This window comes from Halichondria panicea, chromosome 1 (genome assembly GCF_963675165.1).
Source record: "Halichondria panicea chromosome 1, odHalPani1.1, whole genome shotgun sequence".
Classification (NCBI taxonomy): domain Eukaryota; kingdom Metazoa; phylum Porifera; class Demospongiae; order Suberitida; family Halichondriidae; genus Halichondria; species Halichondria panicea.
In genome coordinates this window covers 462,501-478,075 of record NC_087377.1, presented here as the reverse complement: position 1 = coordinate 478,075, position 15,575 = coordinate 462,501, and the positions used below count along the sequence as shown (strand labels likewise).

Below are 15,575 nucleotides of genomic sequence, written 5' to 3'. Positions count from 1 at the left end.
ATTGCCATGGCAGTTTCTAAGTAGTTATATGTTCAGGTTGATTTTGTACATTAATGGCAGCATGCATGATAGCTAGCCTCGATCCCAGGCCGAGTTTTTGCTTTTATAACGGTTAGTTGTTCGCCTACCGTCGCCTACCGTTATAAAAGCGAAAACTCGGCCTGGGATCGAGGCTAGCATGATAGCTAGCTGAAAAGGTTGTCAAGCTTCTGCACGATAATGGATAAAAGGGGAGGGGCTGGTCTATGCTGTTGAATTGCATGGAGTATAGGTTGAATTGATCGTTGTGGAGGAGCCACTGTAACAGCATACACCACACAGATGAGTAGCTAGCTATGTTGTGTGACAAATCTCTCATGCTCTCTGTGTAAGTTGATGGTTGTGTATATATGGATGGACAAGGTGATGGTTTGATGGTCTGGCACTACCTAACACTGAATGGCTGCTGTACTTGTTCCTTGGTCTGGAGGGGGGTCTGGGGGTCCTTTCCCGGAAAAATTGTTGAGGAATGGTTATCTGAGGTGCATGGTTTTTTGTGTGCATAAAATTAATTTCACTAGTCTAATGAGATTGTAGACATTTTTAAGGATATACATTTTTATTATGACATCATTAATATTCAGATTTCAAGGGGGGGATATTTTGGCTGGGGGTGGGAAATCCCAGGGCCCCCCCCCTCTGTATGAAACCCTGTTGTAGTTTTGTTTCTTTAGTTGTGTGGGTGGCTGTGTTGCAATTGGTTGGCCACTGAATTCCTTTCAACAATTAACTTGACATGATTCATAATTTCAGCTGATATACCGTAGAACTTGGATAGTGCAGAATGATGTCATTATAATAACAATGTACACTGCAGGTGATAGCTGAGGAGAATGCCAGAAGACCCAACAGTGTCACCAAGTGTTTCACACACATGCTCGTTGAGTGGTTGCTAGGTGATCCACAAATGGAGGACTTGTTGACAGCTCTAGAGTCTCCCGTTATCAGTAGAGCTGACATTGCTGAGGACCTCAAGGGAAGATTGCAATTGACTCTAGCCTGACAATATCATCTAGCTATTATAAACTGTGACTGCTGGTATTTATTTTTTAATTTGTTCTTTATCAATTACAAGTGTTTGTGTGGTGACTACTAGCACTCTATCCACCATAATTATACCTGATGTGAATGCTTTGTTGAGTCAATGTCTGTCCACACAATTGCACATGCCAGCTATGTTATCAATGATCAATGTATTGTAACTGTGTAGCATCAGAAGAGAGCCGTCATCAAAATTAAACTTATTTATGAGCTCCTGATAATACACAGATTGGTGAAGAATGGGTGTGGCCTAGTGGTTAAGGGTGTGGCTAGTAGATCAGCTCTCGTGAGAGGACACGGGTTCTCATGGGGACTGTAAGGTTTATAAAATACACATAATTCTTAATTACTTATAATTATAGTTAATGATCTTTACCACTTTTATTGTAATAATTATTATTATGTCATAACAAGAGCGCATGCACTCTTGGTCATAATTAATTTTTAGCAGTAGAGATTAAAAAATACAACAATATTAATTTTATGACTGCATAGGCTAAAAATTTTCAATGATGATCAATGTTGTCATGTTTCCTTGGTAACGGGCCGGGCTTGTGTTTACTTTCTTGACAATAATTATCTTCAACTTATCCCATCAGTGTCCATGATTATAAGAAACAGCGTGTCTACAGAGAAATGGGGGATGAGGGAAAGTGGTCGTATTTATATAATTATAGTACACGACAATTTCACAGCATAATGTACAGTTACACACACACCCACACACAAGCTGAGACCACACCCCCTAGTGTACCTCATCATGACTATGGAAATATCGCTGGCGTTGTGATGGAGGCTCCTTCACTGTGTGTGTGTGTGTGTGAGTGTGGGGAGTACAGCGCAAAAAGCACAAACTACAAAACACAGTCACACCTGCAAGGGAGGAGCACAGCGCAAAAAGCACAAACTACAAAAAACAGTCACACATGCAAGGGAGGAGTACAGCGCAAAAACCAAAACTATTGTCAGTGAATTGAACCCACTCACGGGAACGTAAAACTATTGCTAGTGAATTGAACCCATGCACTCACGGGAACGTAAAATTATTGCTAGTGAATTGAACCCACTCACGGGAACGCAAAACTATTGCTAGTGAATTGAACCCACTCACGGGAACGCAAAACTATTGCTAGTGAATTGAACCCACTCAAGGGAACGTAAAACTATTGCTAGTGAATTGAACCCACTCACGGGAACGTAAAACTATTGCTAGTGAAGTGAACCCATGCACTCACGGCAACTTAAAACTATTGCTAGTGAATTGAACCCACTCACGGCAACTTAAAACTATTGCTAGTGAATTGAACCCACTCACGGGAACGTAAAACTATTGCTAGTGAATTGAACCCACTCACGGGAACGCAAAACTATTGCTAGTGAATTGAACCCACTCACAAGAACGCAAAACTATTGCTAGTGAATTGAACCCACTCACGGGAACGTAAAACTATTGCTAGTGAATTGAACTCACCCACGGGAACGCAAAACTATTGCTAGTGAATTGAACCCACTCACGGGAACGCAAAACTATTGCTAGTGAATTGAACCCACCCACGGGAACGCAAAACTATTGCTAGTGAATTGAACCCACCCACGGGAACGCAAAACTATTGCTAGTGACCACTCACGAGAACTTAAAACTATTGCTAGTGAATTGAACCCACCCACGGGAATGCAAAACTATTGCTAGTGAATTGAACCCACTCATGGGAACGCAAAACTATTGCTAATGACCACTCACAAGAACTTAAAACTATTGCTAGTGAATTGAACCCACCCACGGGAACGCAAAACTATTGCTAGTGAATTGAACCCACTCAAGGGAACGTAAAACTATTGCTAGTGAATTGAACCCACTCACGGGAACGTAAAACTATTGCTAGTGAAGTGAACCCATGCACTCACGGCAACTTAAAACTATTGCTAGTGAATTGAACCCACTCACGGCAACTTAAAACTATTGCTAGTGAATTGAACCCACTCACGGGAACGTAAAACTATTGCTAGTGAATTGAACCCACTCACGGGAACGCAAAACTATTGCTAGTGAATTGAACCCACTCACAAGAACGCAAAACTATTGCTAGTGAATTGAACCCACTCACGGGAACGTAAAACTATTGCTAGTGAATTGAACTCACCCACGGGAACGCAAAACTATTGCTAGTGAATTGAACCCACTCACGGGAACGCAAAACTATTGCTAGTGAATTGAACCCACCCACGGGAACGCAAAACTATTGCTAGTGAATTGAACCCACCCACGGGAACGCAAAACTATTGCTAGTGACCACTCACGAGAACTTAAAACTATTGCTAGTGAATTGAACCCACCCACGGGAATGCAAAACTATTGCTAGTGAATTGAACCCACTCATGGGAACGCAAAACTATTGCTAATGACCACTCACAAGAACTTAAAACTATTGCTAGTGAATTGAACCCACCCACGGGAACGCAAAACTATTGCTAGTGAATTGAACCCACTCATGGGAACGCAAAACTATTGCTAGTGACCACTCACGGGAACTTAAAACTATTGCTAGTGAATTGAACCCACTCACGGGAACGTAAAACTATTGCTAGTGAATTGAACCCACTCACGGGAACGTAAAACTATTGCTAGTGAATTGAACCCACCCACGGGAACGCAAAACTATTGCTAGTGAATTGAACCCACCCACGGGAACGCAAAACTATTGCTAGTGAATTGAACCCACTCACGGGAACGTAAAACTATTGCTAGTGAATTGAACCAAAACTATTGCTAGTGAATTGAACCCACTCACGGGAACGCAAAACTATTGCTAGTGAATTGAACCCACTCATAGGGAACGTAAAACTATTGCTAGTGAATTGAACCCACTCACGGGAACGTAAAACTATTGCTAGTGAAGTGAACCCATGCACTCACGGCAACTTAAAACTATTGCTAGTGAATTGAACCCACTCACGGCAACTTAAAACTATTGCTAGTGAATTGAACCTACTCACGGGAACGTAAAACTATTGCTAGTGAATTGAACCCACTCACGGGAACGCAAAACTATTGCTAGTGAATTGAACCCACTCACAAGAACGCAAAACTATTGCTAGTGAATTGAACCCACTCACGGGAACGTAAAACTATTGCTAGTGAATTGAACTCACCCACGGGAACGCAAAACTATTGCTAGTGAATTGAACCCACTCACGGGAACGCAAAACTATTGCTAGTGAATTGAACCCACCCACGGGAACGCAAAACTATTGCTAGTGAATTGAACCCACCCACGGGAACGCAAAACTATTGCTAGTGACCACTCACGAGAACTTAAAACTATTGCTAGTGAATTGAACCCACCCACGGGAATGCAAAACTATTGCTAGTGAATTGAACCCACTCATGGGAACGCAAAACTATTGCTAATGACCACTCACAAGAACTTAAAACTATTGCTAGTGAATTGAACCCACCCACGGGAATGCAAAACTATTGCTAGTGAATTGAACCCACTCATGGGAACGCAAAACTATTGCTAATGACCACTCACAAGAACTTAAAACTATTGCTAGTGAATTGAACCCACCCACGGGAACGCAAAACTATTGCTAGTGAATTGAACCCACTCATGGGAACGCAAAACTATTGCTAGTGACCACTCACGGGAACTTAAAACTATTGCTAGTGAATTGAACCCACTCACGGGAACGTAAAACTATTGCTAGTGAATTGAACCCACCCACGGGAACGCAAAACTATTGCTAGTGAATTGAACCCACCCACGGGAACGCAAAACTATTGCTAGTGAATTGAACCCACTCACGGGAACGTAAAACTATTGCTAGTGAATTGAACCAAAACTATTGCTAGTGAATTGAACCCACTCACAAGAACGCAAAACTATTGCTAGTGAATTGAACCCATCCACGGGAACGCAAAACTATTGCTAGTGACCACTCACGGGAACTTAAAACTATTGCTAGTGAATTGAACCCACCCACGGAAACGCAAAACTATTGCTAGTGAATTGAACCCACCCACGGGAACGCAAAACTATTGCTAGTGAATTGAACCCACCCACGGGAACGCAAAACTGTTGCTAGTGACCACTCACGAGAACTTAAAACTATTGCTAGTGAATTGAACCCACTCACGGGAACGTAAAACTATTGCTGGTGAATTGAACCCACCCACGGGAACACAAAACTATTGCTAGTGAATTAAACCCACCCACGGGAACGCAAAACTATTGCTAGTGAATTGAACCCACTCACGGGAACGAAAAACTATTGCTAGTGAATTGAACCCACCCACGGGAACGCAAAACTATTGCTAGTGAATTGAACCCACTCACGGGAACTTAAAACTATTGCTAGTGAATTGAACCCACTCACGGGAACGTAAAACTATTGCTAGTGAATTAAACCCACTCAAGGGAATGCAAAACTATTGCTAGTGAATTGAACCCACTCACGAGAACGCAAAACTATTGCTAGTGAATTGAACCCACCCACGGGAATGCAAAACTATTGCTAGTGAATTGAACCCACTCATGGGAACGCAAAACTATTGCTAATGACCACTCACAAGAACTTAAAACTATTGCTAGTGAATTGAACCCACCCACGGGAACGCAAAACTATTGCTAGTGAATTGAACCCACTCACGGGAACGCAAAACTATTGCTAATGACCACTCACAAGAACTTAAAACTATTGCTAGTGAATTGAACCCACCCACGGGAACGCAAAACTATTGCTAGTGACCACTCACGGGAACTTAAAACTATTGCTAGTGAATTGAACCCACTCACGGGAACGTAAAACAATTGCTAGTGAATTGAACCCACTCACGGGAACGTAAAACTATTGCTAGTGAATTGAACCCACCCACGGGAACGCAAAACTATTGCTAGTGAATTGAACCCACTCACGGGAACGCAAAACTATTGCTAGTCAATTGAACCCACTCACGGGAACGTAAAACTATTGCTAGTGAATTGAACCCACCCACGAAAACGCAAAACTATTGCTAGTGAATTGAACCCACTCACAAGAACGCAAAACTATTGCTAGTGAATTGAACCCACTCACGGGAACGTAAAACTATTGCTAGTGAATTGAACCCACTCACAGGAAAGTAAAACTATTGCTAGTGAATTGAACCCACTCACGGGAACGTAAAACTATTGCTAGTGAATTGAACCCACTCACGGGAAAGTAAAACTATTGCTAGTGAATTGAACCCACTCACGGGAACGTAAAACTATTGCTAGTGAATTGAACCCACTCACGGGAACGCAAAACTATTGCTGGTGAATTGAACCCACTCACGGGAACGCAAAACTATTGCTAGTGAATTGAACCCACTCACGGCAACTTAAAACTATTGCTAGTGAATTGAACCCACTCACGGGAACGTAAAACTATTGCTAGTGAATTGAACCCACTCACGGGAACGCAAAACTATTGCTAGTGAATTGAACCCACTCACGGGAAAGCAAAACTATTGCTAGTGAATTGAATCCACTCAAGGGAACGTAAACTATTGCTAGTGAATTGAACCCACTCACGGGAACGTAAAACTATTGCTAGTGAAATGAACCCATGCACTCACGGCAACTTAAAACTATTGCTAGTGAATTGAACCCACTCACGGGAACGCAAAACTATTGCTAGTGAATTGAACCCACTCACGGAAACGCAAAACTATTGCTAGTGAATTGAACCCACTCACGGAAACGCAAAACTATTGCTAGTGAATTGAACCCACTCAAGGGAACGCAAAACTATTGCTAGTGAATTGAACCCACTCACAAGAACGTAAAACTATTGCTAGTGAATTGAACCCATGCACTCACGGGAACGTAAAACTATTGCTAGTGAATTGAACCCACTCACGGGAAAGTAAAACTATTGCTAGTGAATTGAACCCACTCACGGGAACGCAAAACTATTGCTAGTGAATTGAACCCACTCAAGGGAACGTAAAACTATTGCTAGTGAAGTGAACCCATGCACTCACGGCAACTTAAAACTATTGCTAGTGAATTGAACCCACTCACGGCAACTTAAAACTATTGCTAGTGAATTGAACCCACTCACGGGAACGTAAAACTATTGCTAGTGAATTGAACCCACCCACGGGAACGCAAAACTATTGCTAGTGAATTGAACCCACTCACGGGAACATAAAACTATTGCTAGTGAATTGAACCCATGCACTCACGGGAACGTAAAACTATTGCTAGTGAATTGAACCCACTCACGGGAACGTAAAACTATTGCTAGTGAATTGAACCCATGCACTCACGGGAACGTAAAACTATTGCTAGTGAATTGAACCCACTCACGGGAACGTAAAACTATTGCTAGTGAATTGAACCCACCCACGGGAACGTAAAACTATTGCTAGTGAATTGAATCCACTCACGGGAACGCAAAACTATTGCTAGTGAATTGAACCCACTCACGGGAACGTAAAACTATTGCTAGTGAATTGAACCCATGCACTCACGGCAACTTAAAACTATTGCTAGTGAATTGAACCCATGCACTCACGGCAACTTAAAACTATTGCTAGTGAATTTAACCCACTCACGGGAACGCAAAACTATTGCTAGTGAATTGAACCCACTCACGGAAACGCAAAACTATTGCTAGTGAATTGAACCCACTCAAGGGAACGCAAAACTATTGCTAGTGAATTGAACCCACTCACAAGAACGTAAAACTATTGTCAGTGAATTGAACCCATGCACTCACGGGAACGTAAAACTATTGCTAGTGAATTGAACCCACTCACGGGAAAGTAAAACTATTGCTAGTGAATTGAACCCACTCACGGGAACGCAAAACTATTGCTAGTGAATTGAACCCACTCAAGGGAACGTAAAACTATTGCTAGTGAAGTGAACCCATGCACTCACGGCAACTTAAAACTATTGCTAGTGAATTGAACCCACTCACGGCAACTTAAAACTATTGCTAGTGAATTGAACCCACTCACGGGAACGTAAAACTATTGCTAGTGAATTGAACCCACCCACGGGAACGCAAAACTATTGCTAGTGAATTGAACCCACTCACGGGAACGTAAAACTATTGCTAGTGAATTGAACCCATGCACTCACGGGAACGTAAAACTATTGCTAGTGAATTGAACCCACTCACGGGAACGTAAAACTATTGCTAGTGAATTGAACCCACCCACGGGAACGTAAAACTATTGCTAGTGAATTGAATCCACTCACGGGAACGCAAAACTATTGCTAGTGAATTGAACCCACTCACGGGAACGTAAAACTATTGCTAGTGAATTGAACCCATGCACTCACGGCAACTTAAAACTATTGCTAGTGAATTGAACCCACTCACGGGAACGTAAAACTATTGCTAGTGAATTGAACCCATGCACTCACGGCAACTTAAAACTATTGCTAGTGAATTGAACCCACTCACGGGAACGCAAAACTATTGCTAGTGAATTGAACCCACTCACGGGAACGCAAAACTATTGCTAGTGAATTGAACCCACTCAAGGGAACGTAAAACTATTGCTAGTGAATTGAACCCACTCACGGGAACGTAAAACTATTGCTAGTGAATTGAACCCATGCACTCACGGCAACTTAAAACTATTGCTAGTGAATTGAACCCACTCACGGGAACGCAAAACTATTGCTAGTGAATTGAACCCACTCACGGGAACATAAAACTATTGCTAGTGAATTGAACCCATGCACTCACGGCAAAACTATTGCTAGTGAATTGAACCCACTCACGGGAACGCAAAACTATTGCTAGTGAATTGAACCCACTCACGGGAACGCAAAACTATTGCTAGTGAATTGAACCCACTCACGGGAACGTAAAACTATTGCTAGTGACTAAACACCGTCACACATGCAAGAGGGGAGTACAGCGCAAAAACCACACAAACTACAAAACACAGTCACACATGCAAGGGGGGAGTACAGCGCAAAAAGCACAAACTACAAAACACAGTCACACATGCAAGGGGGGAGTACAGCGCAAAAAGCACAAACTACAAAACACAGTCACAAATGCAAGGGGGGAGTACAGCGCAAAAAGCACAAACTACAAAACACAGTCACACATGCAAGGGGGGAGTACAGCGCAAAAAGCACAAACTACAAAACACAGTCACACATCCAAGGGGGGAGTACAGCGCAAAAAGCACAAACCTACAAAACACAGTCACACATCCAAGGGGGGAGTACAGCGCAAAAAGCACAAACTACTTTGGTTAGGGAAAGAGTCACACTCTGCACGTGGCAGTACTCACTGTTCCTTAGGTCGATTGTATTTTTATCTGACGTCCAATGGGTCGATCATCATTAGCATCCAACAGAGGGAACAACTGACCCTCACGAATCTAACAAGCGAGAGAACAATCAGACCACTCACTCACTAGTAGATAATTCCACCATAACAATTATTATCTTAAACATTTTTATTTCAACTTGTGCTGCAATAATTGAGTAAGTTATAAATGATGCCCACTTTACAGTGCAAGTACGATCAATTGCTATATACCTTTTCCAGGAGGTGCGTGAACGATTCCCAAATCCAGATGGAGTTCCATACACAGACTTCCAGTCTTCTACTTCCTTTATTGTTTAATTATGTAAAATGCAAATATAAAATGCTGATTGGCTAGTCAAAATTTGCACAGATACATACTTACTTTATATGTCTTCATAAAGATCTTCGTCAAGTACATGTACACCATCGTTTAATAGGTCCTCGTTTTCATCTACTGGCTCATCTGATTGCTCAGGTTGCACGTCCTCTACAAACTCACTGCACATATATACATGTAGCAAAATTATAAAATTATATGTAAAATAAATTATGTAGATTGCACATAAAATATATTACGCAGTACCTGAGGTCAACTTTTCTCTGCTGCTCGTAATTCTCCCATATTCTCCGGCAAAGTTGAACGATTTTTCCTTCAGCACTCTTACGGGAGTCCTACGATCCGGTCTTCTCATGTCCTGAACCAGTCGTTCACTTGTACACTCTCTACGTACATTCTCGTTCTGAAGTAAACAAATGAATGAATGTACAGTCACACATACATTATTAGCCAGCATAACGTACCCAGTCCATAATAGCAAGGTTCATTCTCATGTTGAATGTAGCTTCCCCAAAGTGTACACATTTCGAGATGTATGTGAGCAACTGGTGATTGAAAGACTCCACCCAGAATGTGTCTCGACACTGTAAAAACAACATCATATAAATTTTAATATAATTAGAAAAAAACCTCACTCGACAATATGATTCGGCATTCTTGTAAATAAGGGTGTCTTTTAGTGCTGACGTGAATGACTCGATTGCAAGAGGATCCTCTAGTTTTATCTTCGTGGGCTTGTACCCTGGACGCTTACAGGGTGACGCTTCGTCACAATCTGAGTGCTCGTTCTGAGAACACGATTATAAATGTTATTGGTGTACAGAGTACGGACAACTTGTTATCATACACACTCACCTGATAATGTTTAACGATATTCAGAATGTTCTTTCTTAGATTGTCTGCTGACTGCTCACAGTTCTTCATACAGTAGTACAAGTGAACTTTCGTACTTTTACCTATTGACAAATATTTTTATGTTACTGAGCACTTATATAATCAAAGCTTACGTTTGTCAGATAACTCTGGAAACCACGTCTTTCCTTGAGCCTTTTTGGTCCCAATTCTACTTTCTTCATCTTCTTTGCTACATTCTTAGTGCCTGAAAATACACGGACACGGTAATAATTGAGATTTGAGATTCTACACACTTACCATGCCATGTGTCGTACGAGTTTGTAAGGTTAAGATCATCAGTGACAAATCTCTTGACTACTGGCTGATTATCATGTGCTACTTCAACAATATTGAGACCTGAGACATAATATCCACAAAAAATAAACACAACCTCATAATGTTGATGCTTGAACATACCTTTATCTATGACTTCCGGAAGAACTATCTTAGTACACGCTACTTCTCGAGTCTGAGCACAGATTTGTTCTTTCCTGGAAACAGTCGAACACCCAACAATTCTTTTCGTACTAGAAAAAGATAATTTTCATATGATAAACGACAGCAGCACACTTGTAGATAATGAAAATAATTAGTTTACCTTCCCGAGAGACAGGGAACAGTCGTGTTACAAGCATTTGCTGTTGAGTCGTGGCGAGCATTTGTTTTATAGGACATCTTCATTTTGTGGCTTAACCACCAGTACCCTCAAAGCAGCAGTACCCTCATTTCTTTAGCCAGATTGCGTTAGAATCAATCTCAGAGCATGTAACAACAAAAATTTTCTGGGGGAGTGCCCCCACCCCCATTGGTAATTCTTTCATCAAGCACCCCCCTAGCCTCGATTCCAGGCCACATTAAAATACGTATTTTAATCGGCCTGGAATCGAGGCTAGCACCCCCCTATCTCAAATCCTGGCTACGCCCTAGCCTCGTTCCCAGGCCTTACTTTTTCTTACTGTAGTCACTGTTCATCCATAAACATAAGAAAGACATAGTGAGGCAGCAAAGAAAGAAATGGGCGTACAGTTAAGAAAAAGTAAGGCCTGGTTTGGGAAATCGCGTGATCCACAAGGATTTTTATGAACGTGGGCAATATGTAGCCCACAATCGTGACGTAAGGTATTCTCCCACGCATTCAGAGTAAGACTGTACTGTACTGTACTGCACTGAGACAACCACCAAGCTGTGCTGCAAGTCAGATCAGAGAACCAGCGTGGCCAGCTCTGGTGGCAGTAGCTACCTGCTATATGATAATGATGACTAAGCTATTCTACTATAGCATGTAGAAAGACACAAGAAAAGGTAATAGTGATAGAATCTAAACACACAATCTAGACTAGTAGATCATCTAGCTAAGCCTAAGGTATAGCTAGCTCTATAGTGCTTGCAAACTTCCAGTTCCAAGTCCATGTCCAGCTTGCTGCAGGCAAAGTTTTATTAGTCGTAGACCTCTGCGTGGGCAGTCCAACATCTCTAGCTCAGTATGCCCACGCTCATTTTCACCCTTCTACCACCCTTCTACCCTCACGCGACTTCCCGATACAGGCTCTCCTTTTTCCTAACTCTACGTCTATTTCTTTCTTTATTCCTCCAATTAATACCGTATTTTATCTCATTGAACGCATAATACAGTATTTTATCTTATTGAACGATTGTGATAAAGAACAGAAAAAGGAGAGCCTGTGTAGAGGCTAGCTACGCCCCTGGAGCACATCCATTGGAGTGGTCCTACTAGCTAGCACGGTGCACTGGACACAATGGACCAACACTCTAACTCAGGGGAAAGGTGAGCGCTACCTTTAATATTACTAGACAATAATAATTGATGACTTATTAATTTTCAGTAGAACTCCGCACTTTTATGTATAGTTGAGATTGTCCATTTAGTTATTAGAGAAGCCTATCACATTACACAGCTTACTGCATACTGCATACTGCTACTGAATCTCAACAAGCTGAAATGGCTACAAATTCTCCTGTAATTCTGTGAACTTTGACCCCTGTGTTTGCTATCCCCCAGGTACAGGACACCTCAACGAATTGTGTGACTCTGTTGTCACTCAGTCCAGTGTCTGCTGTGTCAGCAAGTACCGTTTCAGCTCAGGTGACAACTACCTATACTGTATAATCACTCCCTTCACTAGTTACATAATTTATTATACTCATTTTAGACTATAAAGTATCATCCAATGGCTCTATCCAATAGTTGATGATACCATAGAGCTAGAAATAAATGATGATTAATGCTATTTTTGCGAGCGTATTTTTGGCCTGTACAATCCATTGAAATCACGGTTATTCAAAAAAGCATGCTCACATAATTATAATTATTTCCACTGATTTTGATTCAGATTGAGAACATACTCCATGACTCTGTGCACGACATGCTACGTGGGTGAACTGCAACAAGTCACAAACGTGGGATCTTTTAGCCTCGATCTCAGGCCGCACTGAAGATGAGGTTGATGAGGCCATACCACTATCTATGATGAGGCCTAGCATATGCCATTACCTACTCAGCGTGAATGTGATCTGCTGCCAGCATGTGCCAGTCCAGTGGCTGTGCTATAGGATAAGAATGGATGAATGCATGAAAGGATGGAGGTAAGGGGAGATGCTTTGTAGTCTGGGGATGGGTCTATGTGGTTCTTCTATAGGTGGCAAGCACAAAACAAGCATTAACCTCAAATGTTGGTTCTTAGAATTAGCGTTAGGCATTAGTCAAAAAATAGATAGTAGTGTGTGTGTGTGTGTGTGTGTGTGTGTATGTGTATGTGTGTGTGTGTGTGTGTGTGTGTGTGTGTGTGTGTGTGTGTGAGTGTGAGTGTGTGTGTGTGTGTGTGTGTGTGTGTGTGTGTGTGTAGAGATGGCACCTGTTGTTTGGCTACTGATAATAATCACGAGGTTCATTGTTTTGTTCATATTTCCCGATAGTATTGCTTGCCCATGTGTTAGACCTTATTGGTGGAGGGAGGTCAATATTGAGCAACCATAGCTAGCTGAGTTGGCATGGGCTGAGAGGTTTCATTTGTCGTGGTATTTTACACTACAGTATGGTGTAATTATTTATCCATGCATGTATGGATGGACATGTGGCAGTACTATTGGAGGTGACCTTTCACTAATCATGACCTTTCAATGACATTCTACCAAATTGCTTTGTTTACTGTGAAAGGGGTGGAATGTGACACCTCTCTGAAAAGGGGGAGGATCTGTGCAATGATTATGTTTACTGAGAAACAAGGAAAGGGGCGAAATTTCCTCTTTATGTGTGAAACACGTTTGCTAGTGATACTCATTTGAAAGCTCTCAATGAGACGAATGTAATGGTACCCATATTATCATCACACCCTCACACAACACACATCCGCCCACACATAGGCACTACTGTTCAAGCTGTGCTTCATGGATACTCCATTTGGTGACAACCCTCTAGCCATAGTCAGTGCTCAGTACAGCATTCCTGAAGACTCTCCCTACACACAAGACCTGCACAACTTGAGAGGTACATGTACACACACCCACACCCCACCCCCTTACACACACACACACACACACACACACACACCAGCCTTAAGTCCTAAGTGTATTGCTCTAATGATTCTCCCCCTCTTTGTAGCGTATCTGTTGACCTCTGACCCTGAGCTGCGTCCCAGTATCTGGCAAGTGTGTGTGGTGGTGTCCAGGATCACAGGAACCACCAACCATGTCACTAATGTCTTTGTGAGTACCTTACTATTAGTATACCCTGTGTATGTATAGTGGTGGGTAGACCAACAGTGGCTGTATTATAGAGGGTGGTCTGCTAACACAGGTCCAAACACATGCTATGGAGACTTTGGGACCCATTAACCTGGCTGTATTATAGAGGGTGCTTATTGATTATACATTGGTGACCTTGAGTGTTAAATTTTATTTCACCATTATATAATTATACATGTCCACACAGCGTTCCCCTGGTCCACCCAATCCCCTCCTTTCTCCGAAAAAAACGTCCTGTTGCTAAGAAACCAACAAACCAATCAAAACCATCCGTGACTATCACCCCCATCAACGCTATGAGGGCTATTGCCACAGCGGTTACCACGACAACCATTTCATCTCGAGATCGACCTCGCGGAAGAGGTAGCGGGTCTAAGTCGCCGCGGCAACAACGAGTATCGAACCTGAAGCCGTCCAATCAGAATGCAGGATTCCATAAGAGCGTAGACAGTGGACTGGATGCTTTTGGTCATGTCCCGTTCACTCCACAAAGAATAGGATCAGAGACCAACCTGACCACAGTGGTGAGTGGGTGTGTGAGTGTGTGGGTGTGTGTGGAGTGTGTGTGTGGTGTCCTTAACAGACTTTCTACTACCTACCATAATTATTACTAGAATGTTTTGCGAGCATCAAACATTTGCGAATTTTGCGAGGGTTGATTAATTCCCAACAATAAAATTATTTACACACGATCCTTTTCAGAACGCAATAGTTAGATCGCAAAAGGTCAACATTTCTGCTGATTTTGTACGTGCAAAATATTCGTGATACGGTGTTTCATAAAATCAAAATAATGTGCATTCCGTTTGAGTCAATTTGATGGTTCCAACCCAGTTAGCCTTGTGGTACTACCCCCTTCCAAGCACACACACCCACACACATGCACCCACACACACACACACACACCTCACAGACTGGCAGTCCATTTCCTACAGATGACTTTGGTAGCACTTCATTTGACGGACGTTCCTCTACCCCTCCCACTCATAATACTGCTGACAATGCAAGACGAGATTTGTTTGGAGCACCTCCATTTGGAGAGGGTTTAAAGGTTACGAAGACAATGACAACTGTAGATCAATTTGGAGCGGTTCCTTTTAGCTGAATTTAAATATTTATTTTTCTGTGTGTTTAGTATAAGTGTTGTTTTGTGTGTAGTAGGATCACATGACTCGACTATTGACTGTTTGCA

At 42.2% G+C, this 15,575-nt stretch overlaps 2 protein-coding genes and 1 long non-coding RNA gene across 7 annotated transcripts in view; 1 reads left to right on the top strand and 2 right to left on the bottom strand.

The window, feature by feature from the left end:
* Positions 1 to 1,533: 1,533 nt before the first annotated feature.
* LOC135334017 (uncharacterized) lies at positions 1,534 to 6,102 on the bottom strand. The gene is made up of 2 exons (XR_010394177.1): positions 1,835 to 6,102; positions 1,534 to 1,706 (listed from the first exon to the last, which is right to left on the bottom strand). It is a non-coding gene; the product is annotated as an uncharacterized LOC135334017 (long non-coding RNA).
* An 809-nt stretch (positions 6,103 to 6,911) lies between these two features.
* LOC135332038 (uncharacterized) lies at positions 6,912 to 11,415 on the bottom strand. Of its 3 annotated transcripts, none has more exons than XR_010393109.1 (11): positions 11,220 to 11,415; positions 11,039 to 11,148; positions 10,880 to 10,978; positions 10,735 to 10,826; positions 10,583 to 10,683; positions 10,363 to 10,515; positions 10,192 to 10,311; positions 9,974 to 10,130; positions 9,773 to 9,888; positions 9,622 to 9,733; positions 6,912 to 9,460 (listed from the first exon to the last, which is right to left on the bottom strand). XR_010393109.1 is itself a non-coding variant. In XM_064527356.1 (9 exons), exons 5-9 carry the CDS (start codon positions 10,649 to 10,651, stop codon positions 9,878 to 9,880), a joined length of 510 nt encoding a protein of 169 aa, XP_064383426.1. In that variant the 5' UTR covers positions 10,652 to 10,683; positions 10,735 to 10,826; positions 10,880 to 10,978; positions 11,039 to 11,148; positions 11,220 to 11,415; the 3' UTR covers positions 9,772 to 9,877. The 3 variants fall into 3 exon arrangements, 1 of the variants encoding a protein (XP_064383426.1); XR_010393108.1 differs by having other exon boundaries at positions 9,622 to 9,695; XM_064527356.1 differs by lacking the exons at positions 6,912 to 9,460; positions 9,622 to 9,733 and having other exon boundaries at positions 9,772 to 9,888.
* Positions 11,416 to 11,552: 137 nt separating this feature from the next.
* LOC135331951 (AP2-associated protein kinase 1-like) overlaps positions 11,553 to 15,575 on the top strand; it is a 4,175-nt gene continuing 152 nt past the window's right edge. The window contains exons 1-7 of one of the 3 annotated variants that reach the window (XM_064527282.1): positions 11,553 to 12,407; positions 12,642 to 12,725; positions 12,973 to 13,225; positions 14,003 to 14,126; positions 14,241 to 14,344; positions 14,571 to 14,907; positions 15,297 to 15,575. The exon at positions 15,297 to 15,575 is cut by the window's right edge and continues 152 nt beyond it. In XM_064527282.1, coding sequence (XP_064383352.1) covers positions 13,208 to 13,225; positions 14,003 to 14,126; positions 14,241 to 14,344; positions 14,571 to 14,627 — 303 coding nt within the window. In that variant the 5' untranslated portion in view covers positions 11,553 to 12,407; positions 12,642 to 12,725; positions 12,973 to 13,207 and the 3' untranslated portion in view covers positions 14,628 to 14,907; positions 15,297 to 15,575. The other 2 variants (XM_064527264.1, XM_064527273.1) reach the window with 2 other exon arrangements.

Excerpts from the sequence above, each read along its gene's own strand:
- LOC135332038 (XM_064527356.1), bottom strand. The coding sequence starts at position 10,651 with ATGAAGAACTGTGAGCAGTCAGCAGACAATCTAAGAAAGAACATTCTG. Across the intron at positions 10,516-10,582 it reads ATATCGTTAAACATTATCAG|AACGAGCACTCAGATTGTGA; the intron begins GTGAGTGTGTAT and ends TCGTGTTCTCAG. Across the intron at positions 10,312-10,362 it reads ATGCCGAATCATATTGTCGA|TGTCGAGACACATTCTGGGT; the intron begins GTGAGGTTTTTT and ends TTGTTTTTACAG.